Raw genomic sequence first — 10173 nt, forward strand, 5'->3', positions numbered from 1 at the left:
AAACATATAGAGTATTTACTTTTTAAATTGAAGTTTAAACAAAGACTAATGGAAAAATATTGTATGAATTTAATCTTTATATTGCAATCACTAAATGTTAAATTTAGATACCAAAAAGCTAAAAAATTATATATTTTAAAAATTGAAGGATCACATCCATGAATTTGAAAGTACGAGAAAAAAAAATTACAGAGCGAAAAATATATTTTCCCCTTAATTATATAAATATTTTATATAACTAGATAAAACTACACATATTTTTAATATATGATATATACTAAGAGCAATTTGTGTTCCATTATAATAAGAGCGTGAATAACGTGGTTGCATTTGGGTGTGGCAATGGGTAGCGAAGAAGAGAGGGTTCTTGAGAACCAACTCGAACTTCAATTGCAAGAGCAAAGGGATTCTCTCTCTGCTATCGATCAAGCTCTCCTCTCTGATCCAACAAACCCTGAGCTTCTCGCGGTACCTCTCTCTCTCTCTCTCTCTCTCTCTCTCTCTTGTTTAATCATCAAAATTTAATTTTTTCAACAATCGTTGACAATTTCTGTCCCTCTTCGATTTCCCATTCCTTAATCACGTTGGAATTTAAAGATTTTGCTTGATTTTCTGATTGTTAGCTCGATGGCTGTTTGCTTCTGTTAAAGATTGAATCCTTCTGTGAACAAGTGGGAATGAAATGGGGTTTCTGTATTGTTTTAAATTAAATTTACTAGATATCTAACATGTATCTTTCCAATGGTAAATGGTATTGTTGTTTGAGTTTATTTTTACTGGTTTGTAGAAATTGGTATTCTAGTTGGCAAAAATGGCGGAATATTGAAGTTTGGGATATGTGCTGATTCGAACATATGTAGACTTGTGACTCCTAAAATTTCAATGGTTGTGGTATTAATTAAATCTATTACTATGTCTCAGACCTTCATTTTCAAGTTGTGCACAGATAGAGAGAATCAGGCTGAGTTCATTGATGTTTTGTGTAAAATGGATTGGTGTGCTGTGTAATGTTTTGCTACATTGGTTATAGTTAAAACCCAAGTAACAGGAATAGGGTACTCAAAGCGAAGTTTGATGGGGAGGACACCTTGTTTAGGCATTTCTTGTTCGTTGAGGTGAATGCCGCTGTTGTCTTTGGTACACCTTGCTGGTATAGATTAGGCTCTCCTTTATTGCGTTGTTGATTAATGATGGTAACTGAAGAAAAAAGAATACTCTTTGACCAGAAGGCTAAATGATATTAACAGTAAAATACCTAAAATTTTACAGCTAAAGAGGGCAATACAGTCAGGATGTTGCAATAACTAGTTATTGATGTTTTAGACTCTTAGCAGGTAGAAGATAGGTATTCTGTACATATTACCTGTGTTGAATTTGAGCAATACTATACTGCAAACACTCCAATCTTGTTTGTTGTTTAAGATCTGATGATCTGCATCATTGTAATAAAAAATTAGTTATTCTAGTGGAACAGTGTCCTGTCCCGAGCTAGTGTCCATACGATTGTTGCCAAGGTTGTCAGACTTGTGTATCTTATATTGGATCCATCTACCTGAGAACGGGTTTGGTTTGAGAATATTTTTTTTTTGCACTTTGGTTCTTTCGTATCTCAAGAAGTCCGTGTAGGAAACAACTTTATTTTGTGCTTTCAGCTTTTTCCTATATAAATGTTAGAAAACAGGAAACAGAATGAAAATAATTTCCCATTATTACCCTTGATGTAACCTTATATTCTAAACTATATATAAAATTACACCAATTGTCCATAGTGAATTCACAATCCTAACCAGCATTTAAGCATGTTTTGTTTCAAAATTAATAATATATGTCGTTTTATATAATGTTTGGGGCTTCTAGTAAATTACAAGTGAGGAATGACAACACCAAATCATAGCAGAGAAATTGAGCAAACAACCTGCATAGTCAGACAGAGGGGATGTTGTGTCAATCGTCGTAGTTGCATAGTGCCATAGCTTGGCCAAGGTTGCATTCCGTAGGAGAGTCATAATGACTAGAAGAAATATTATTTCAATTGGGTAAGGTAAAATTAAGTTTGACCTCACTTGACTGGGTGCGTGTCTACTGGGCTGTGTTTTTGCCCCCCATTTGTTGGAACTTTGAAATGACTGAAAACACGTGATTCAGTGTATATTTACATGTTAGCAAGCAGTTCACTTCTGATAGCAGCATATTGACAGAGCATATGTCTAGTGTGAACTTATTGCTGTGTATGTGCTGGTTAGGTTTCTGCTATAACAGATTTACATTCAGTTATGCAACCGTATTTTATTTGAAGTAGTTACTGTAACCATATATTTGTTGGTTTGTCAGAGACTTCTGTTTCAGTATCTTATAAATATGAGTCTCCAAGTTTAGAAACTCAGTATCAATGTATTGATTTTTCAGATCAGATAAATTATCTCTCTATCTCAAATTTCTCTGCAAATTGTGTAATTGTGTACTACCTGGGACCAGGGTCACAGGATCTGGTGTAACACATTGAAATGTACGATTTGACCACAATCAATCTAATATTTGAGGCTAGTTTTATAATTAAATCTCTTAGAATTTCTTTGATATCACAGGTTCATGAGGAGCTTGTCCAGGCAATTAAGGACGCAGAAGAAGGACTTTTTCACCTAAAACGTGCACGATTGTTACAGGAAGCGGATGCAATTCTGCATAACACTAATATTTTTGCTGAAGAGGAGAAAGTGGAACTCCTTGATCCCAGAGATGTTGAACCAGAACCTTTGGAGGGAAAAAGTCATTCTGTTGGATCTAAATGTAGATTCCGTCACATAGATGGGCGCTGGTACAATGGTCAAGTGGTGCAGTTGGATAATTCAGTGGCAAAAGTTTCATTCCTTACACCTACGTCTGAGAATATGCTGGTATGTAAGATTATACTGTGCCAAGAATTCCTACGTTTTCTCTTGGTGACATGGTATTCTTATGGTTTTAACTCGTATAGTTTCTCTTCCCTTTATGTTTCCTCGACTATAACTAATTATGAGAAAATAACGGAGCTTTTATGTAACAACAGCTGTCAAATCTGGGATTGAATTCAATTAAAAATTTAGAAAGTAGGCATCAAAGGTGTCGTGGGCATTAAACTATCTTTTCAACGTTCCTTGGATCTGTATAGTAGTAGAAAATAAAAGAAAAACAAATGATAATGTTTACTGTCTTCAATACCTCTTAAGTCTTATTAATATCCCCACACCATGAATGTGATTAGCTGCATGTTGTGATAGTTTAAGCTGAAGTTTTCAATAAATACCTGTGAATTGTTTGATCCTTACACAATGTATATCTGATAACATGTTAGTTTCTGAACTCGAATAATGAAGCCAACGACATAGAAAAATCAGATAATTGCTGAATTTTTATTAAATGGATATCCCTATATTATTTTTATCATAATGCTAGGATTTCTGCCTCTATATTTTGTTTTAATTTTCTTTTCTGTACTTGGTATTTCTTATCCTCAATCATATCTTTGTACTGAAATCTCTTTCCAATGCTACTGAAACTTTTATGATAAAAAGAAACCATATTCCTAAGATTCATATCATAATATGTTTCAATTGTACTGCTATGTGGAGTTGTGGACAATTGTTCTTAATTTGATTTTGATGTCAGGAGAGTTTAGGCTCTTCTCTTCATATTTAAATTTATTTATTAGCAACCCTTTTCTACATATTGTTTATATCATACGCGAGTGTTGCGTTAAAGGTAGATTGGTGGTCACTGGTCATCTTAACATAGCTGAACACAGTCCGAGACAGGATTTTTCAAATTTTTTTCTTGTGATTTGAAAACTTAACTGCAATATTTAAGAAGATATCATTTTAATTGAATGATTTACAATTTGTATTAGATGTGATACGTCATACATCTTATTAAATATTAGATAGTTGATACAGCATCCATTTGAAATGAACTCACTTATTAAACAAATTATGTTTCCAAACACGTTTCATACAATAATCTTTCTATAACGAATGAAACATTTTTGCTTGAGGTTTCTATCACAGTCAATGAGAGAGTCCTAATTAGTTTACATTGGAAGTTACAAAACCCTTTTAACGTGACATATTCCCATCTCTTTCTGTCTTACTTTCATAAATCTCACCATCTTAGTAGCAAGCCATCTTAAGGGTTTCAAGTATCCTCAACTACCATTGCCTTATATGATGTAAATCAAGAAAGGTCATTCAGATTGAACATTATATGAATACATTTTTTGAGTGAAGTGAAGGAATATGAAATTGCTACTCATGTGAAGAAGTTTTCTTTAACTGTTATTCCGCAGAACTATAGGTTCAGATTATTCAATAAAATCAACTGTTTTTCATGTCATTTGACTAATACTAGAACACCAAAGTGCAGATGTGCAAGTTCTTTTTACAACAACGATGTCGATTTGGTAGTAACTGTCGCCTATCACATGGTAAGCTGCTGAGCAAATTGAACAAAATTGTGTAGAGGTGAAATCACATAGACCTCTTTGTAATTTACTGTCACTAAAATTTAGTTCCACTTGCACTTTTAAGTGTAAATATTCAGTGAACATTTGTTGAGTCAAGTCCTATTAACATTTGGTTCGGTAGTTCATATTTTTAAATTAGGGATCTGGGTTTTAATTACTTGTGTAGTCACATAACTAGGCAATCGGTATAAGATTTTTTTTTTTAAATTGATTTTTACATTATGATGCTTTTCCCTAACGATATATCAGTCTTTATGACATCTTAATATATGTAGTTGCTTGTGTACTTTCACCTAGAGGAAGTTAGTATATTTATTTCAACCAACAACTACATTCATTTAGACGTTCTTTGTGTTTGTCGGTTTTTCTCTTTTTTGGATGAAAAAAATAACAATCATTTCGTGCTTTAATGTTTATGGAAGCTATGTGAAATTATTCATACTTCACTCATTGAATAATTTCGAAATACTTTACCAAGTTTCTTGGAGCATGCTTTAAGGCACGATAACATAGTAACATTGGGGGATCAGGCCAAGAAAGTTTTGTTAATCCAATTGATTAATTTTTTAACTTTTGTTGAATTTGAAGGGGTAGAGTTTCTGTAATTTATTGTTTGTATGCTGACACTCCTGCAAAGCCTTATTTTTACTGTTAGCTTTTAAAGTAAATTACACTGATACCCCTAAAATTTGATTAAATTACATTTGTACCCTCTGTTTTTAACTCTCTTATTAGGGGATGTAAGTGTAATGTTTTTTCATTTCTAGAAAATAAGTGGTTTGTGTTGAACTTTTAAAAAATTGCGATCCCAGTGTAGTCTGTGAAAATCTCGGAGGTGTCATTGTAATTTACTCTAGTTTTTATTGTTTCAGCTGATGACCTTTGTATTCGACAAGCCTGTTTTGTTAAATATGTATAACTCATGTTCTGTCTACATCTACAGGAGTTGATGTTCACTTGTCCGCTCTTAAGAAATTTGTCCCTACAATCTGGAAGGAATCCCTTGTCGGATCAAGCATATGGGCAGTCTCAACTGCAAATTCAGGCACTTGGAGAGAAGCCGAGCTCGAGTCCTGGGACGAAAAGGCTGGAGTTGGACAAGTTGTTTTCCGAGATGATGGTAGTACTGTGAAACTTGGTGCAGAACAAATTACACTGTCTGAGCATGCAGAAGTGAGTGACTCAGAGAGTGATTCCAGCATACAGCAATCTGAGTCCAGTGACTATGAGGAGGATGATGAATCACAAGGTTTAGGATTTCTGGAGAGTACCAACCTACAGAGAGGAGTTCAAACTGAAACTGCAACATTTGCCACTTGGGAAAACCACACCAGAGGCATAGCGTCCAAAATGATGGCTAATATGGGGTACAGAGAAGGAATGGGTTTAGGTGTAACGGGTCAGGGAATGCTGGACCCCATACCAGTGAAGATGCTACCACCAAAGCAATCCTTGGATCATGCTCTTGAGTCTCATAGAAGGGAAGAGAATGAAGACAAGGAATTGAAGAAGAAACGGAGCCGAGGTGGCAAGAGAAAACGTGAGAAGAAATTTGCACAAGCAAATCGTGCAGCAAAAGAGGAAGAGGAGTCAACATCAGATGTCTTTGCATTGATAAACAATCAGCTGGCAATGCACAATGAGGCTTTCGGTGGTGGATCAACGAAGAAGCAGCAAAGTAAAGGTTCCGGGGAAGGTAGAAAGGTAGATAGACGAGCACTGGTTGCTTATGAGGAAGAGGTGAAGGATTTGAAGATGAAGGTTGAAAAGCTCGAGCAAATTGTGAATGTCAATAAGAAAGAGAAGGCTGTGTATGAGGCTGCTATGAGAAAACTAAATGAAACCCGCAAAGCCTTGGCTGATGCCGAAGCAGTTCACGCCTCTGCCTCAAATGCTGTTGTTAGCAAAGAAAAAGAGAAAAGATGGCTCAAGTTTTAGTTAGGAGTCAATACTCATCTGTGTTTAAGTTTATGTTGATTACCTAAAAGTGAAGAGAAAAAGGAAAGGAGGATCACAATGTGTTATCACAACCAACATATTAGTACATTGCAGTTTCATATGCAACCTTGTACATTGTTGTGCGATTATTCAATTGCATGATGTGTGCATGCATTTCTCTTCTGGTCCTTGTGTCTTGAATTCTTTTACATGCCTTATTTAGAAGCTTAAGAGGTTGGTAGGTCATAAAATAACATTAAAAATCACAGAAATAGTATTTCGTATCATATAAAATAAGGATCACTCCAAATTTGAATGACTCTTATTTAACCTTACTATTGGGGTCGTCCTTAAAGCCTCCGATGTTGGTATTTTTTTATCCAAAGCAATCTGTATTCAAATATTAACTAATCTGTTGTCAATTCAGGTAAGATAGGTAAGATCACCATGGTGTTCTTTTTATAGCTATGATAATATAATGTTTTTGATGGAAAACGCCCCACAACTTCTAAGTTCACCTCTCGCCTTTTGTTTTAAAACCTAAAGTTCTAGGCCCACCTTAAAGTCCAAGTTTATTTCATTTACTACTCCTACATCTTAATTTATATTTGTCTTATTTCATTGGGTTAAATATGTTTTATTTCTAACTTTGAGTGAAAATTAGAATTAGTTTTTCTTCGAAATTTTAAACTAATTTAGTCCTTCATCTTTAGAACGACATGAATGCAGTCATTTTAACCAAATTTTGTTAAGTTTATTTAAGATTTCAAAGGTGTTTCTCAACTAACATTGAAGAAAGAATGTGTGAAACAATATAAACAACTCAAATGCTATCATGAAACGTGTTTGAAACGTCAAATAAACTTAACAAAATTTGGTTAAAGAGACTAAATTCACACATTTCTAAAGTTGAGGGACTAAATTGAATTAAAGTTTTGAAAAGCAATTAATTCCAATTTTTACTTAAAGTTAAGGGATCAAAAACATATTTAGCCCTATTTAATTTACATTCAATTGCCTTACTTTATATTTTTATCAAATTTAAAAACTTTTCAATTGAATTCTTATAGTTAGATATTTCTATTAATTATGTTACGTAACAATTATCATGCAATTTATAAAAATTTTAAAACTTTTCAATTGAATTCTTATAGTTAGATATTTCTATTAATTATGTTATGTAACAATTATCATGCAATGTTACTATGTAAAATCTCAATTTCTTTTTACTATTCAACTATTATGGGATTTGTCACACCTTCAATGTTACAAAACAATCAACTCAAAGAAAAACTATAAGTTGCTATTACACATATCCATAAATAACTTATAATAGTAAAAGATATATAAGATTTTACAAAACTATAAGATATTATACTGAACAAAAAGTGTAATAGGTCTTCCAAAAGTAGATGAAACTAAACCACAACATCCTACTTTATGCCTTAACTCCATCTCCTCCTAGCACCTACTCACCACAGACATCCCCTAAGATCACATCATGAAGGTGATCATTGCAAAAGAAAAGAAACAAAATAGACAAACAAACACAAAGAGGAAATGGTAAGCTAACATACCGAAAGAATATTTATACAATTTAGTTTAAAACATACATAATAATTACATCATCAATTTAAATAAGAAATTAAAAAAATTATAACACTTAGACTTGACCATCCGGATATGTGTAGCGATGTCAGACTATAGGAAGTTTTTGCATTTGTAGTGGTAGAACAGCTAGCCCACCCCAAGCTACCACACAAGGCTAGTCTGTCTACCACATATGGTTAAAGAACACTAAACCATAAACTAGGACTTCTTGCTACTCCTCACCACATAACTCATCTTTCTCTACTTGATATTATATAGTTATTGGAGTGTGAAGATATCTTCCAAGTCTAAGTCCCTAGATCATACATTAAACTACTGAACGCCACCATAAAATCTACTCATGAGATCCATGGAATTATGTCAAACACATAACTATTGAAATACCAACATGAAGTCTCACCACGAGATCCATGAAATCACGCCAAACATCGATATCATACCATCATATTCATCAACCATAAATATACAAATAAACATGTTCATAAACCATAAATATCTATTTATTCAAATCAATTAAGTATAAAAGATTTATAAACTAACTGACCAAAATAAGAAATCCAAAGTATAGAAAACAATTAAGAACTTAGAAACAGAGCGCACAAGGATTTTTTCTTTATTTAAGATAATTGATTATCTCACTTGATAATCGATTATTCCAAAAAGTTTTGAAGAAAAAAAATGAAATTTTGACTGAAATAATCAATTATTAGGTAAAATAATCAATTATTTTTGTTAGTTTTTGACAAAAACCTAATTTTTTTATTTGGTTGAACCTAAGACCCATCCAAATGACCAAAATGGTATCCTTGACACTAGAAATGATTTAAGAACATGTTTATATCCAAAATTGAATATCATTTTGCTTATTTGACGAGAATTAAGATGTACTAGTCAAAATTACACGTCATATTTTACAAGTTACAAGTCTTAAGACACCTAAGGACAGACTACAAACACCAAGCTTACACCTACATTAAACCCTTTAAAATTTCACCAATCAACACCCATTTTTTAACCAATTTCATAGCGTTTTACACATGTATATATATGACAACATATTAAATACACCACAAACCATATTTCTGTGAACTAAATGACTACATAAGTTTTAAATGGCTTAAGAATGGACCACAAACATCCATTTTCTCCCTAAAACATCTCTAGAATTTGACCTGTTAAAAACCCCATTTTTTAGACAAAATCCTGTTGTAGAAAAGTTGACAAAGACACGAATAATATTTCCTGAAGCGTGTAGTTTTACTATTCTTAAGGACTTATCCATGGTGTATTGTGCAAGTCCCCCAGGATACAACAAGAACTTCCTAGAATATTTTTGAGGATCTCAGAACTAGCAAGAATTTCTAAAAAGAGTATAAAATAAACTAGGATTTCTTAGAAAAAATATAGAGAGAATGAGAGAAATAATTTTGACGTGTTTTGGAATGGGAAAACTTGTTCTATTTATAGAACATGTAAAACACCTTGCAATAAAATAAATTGAACGTAGTAGCTCTTAATAAAAGAAATTGAACGTTACTTCATAAATTTAAAAGTTGGCAATTAATAAAATATTAACGTTTCTAAGTAAAATATTAACGTTGTAATCCAACGTTCTTTTGCAATCAATATTTTACAACAATCCCCCACTTATTGCAAAAGAAAGTTGAAATAAAAAGTCTTTGACTCAAATAGTTCAAACATTAAATGAAAGATAAAAAAACTTTTATCCTCGGTCTCATAGGATGTAATGCATTAGAGCTGCTATAGCAAGCTATATGAACCAGTCTTAGATTGAGATACTTAACACACAATGTAGTTGTTATACCAAGCTATATGAACCAAAGACACTTGACGCGTGTTAGAGGTTTATCAATCACAATACACCCCTACTATCCTTATTGTTATCACTGTGTTGCGCTTACAAGGTCATGCGCGTGCCCGATATTCATGAGTGCTCTAGAGATCATGCCAAGATCTCATGCAAGCGGCCCCACTCGACACTCATATAGGTGATTTCATCAAGTGCATGCTGCAAATCATACACCACCCATAAGGGATATGAATATCATTAAAACTTTTTTTAAGCTAAAATTCTTTCACCACAGAATTTTAATGACAAAGTTTAGCCT

At 33.1% G+C, this 10173-nt stretch overlaps 1 protein-coding gene across 1 annotated transcript; it reads left to right on the forward strand.

The window, feature by feature from the left end:
- Positions 1–304: 304 nt before the first annotated feature.
- On the forward strand, positions 305–6617 carry LOC108319525 (zinc finger CCCH domain-containing protein 18). The gene is made up of 4 exons (XM_017550684.2): positions 305–468; positions 2586–2894; positions 4396–4456; positions 5439–6617. Exons 1-4 carry the CDS (start codon positions 343–345, stop codon positions 6431–6433), a joined length of 1491 nt encoding a protein of 496 aa, XP_017406173.1. The 5' UTR covers positions 305–342; the 3' UTR covers positions 6434–6617.
- The last annotated feature ends 3556 nt before the right edge of the window (positions 6618–10173 follow it).

This window comes from Vigna angularis, chromosome 6 (genome assembly GCF_016808095.1).
Source record: "Vigna angularis cultivar LongXiaoDou No.4 chromosome 6, ASM1680809v1, whole genome shotgun sequence".
Lineage (NCBI taxonomy): Eukaryota > Viridiplantae > Streptophyta > Magnoliopsida > Fabales > Fabaceae > Vigna > Vigna angularis.

Excerpts from the sequence above, each read along its gene's own strand:
- LOC108319525 (XM_017550684.2), top strand. The coding sequence starts at position 343 with ATGGGTAGCGAAGAAGAGAGGGTTCTTGAGAACCAACTCGAACTTCAA. Across the intron at positions 469-2,585 it reads CAAACCCTGAGCTTCTCGCG|GTTCATGAGGAGCTTGTCCA; the intron begins GTACCTCTCTCT and ends TTGATATCACAG. Across the intron at positions 2,895-4,395 it reads CTACGTCTGAGAATATGCTG|ATGTGCAAGTTCTTTTTACA; the intron begins GTATGTAAGATT and ends ACCAAAGTGCAG.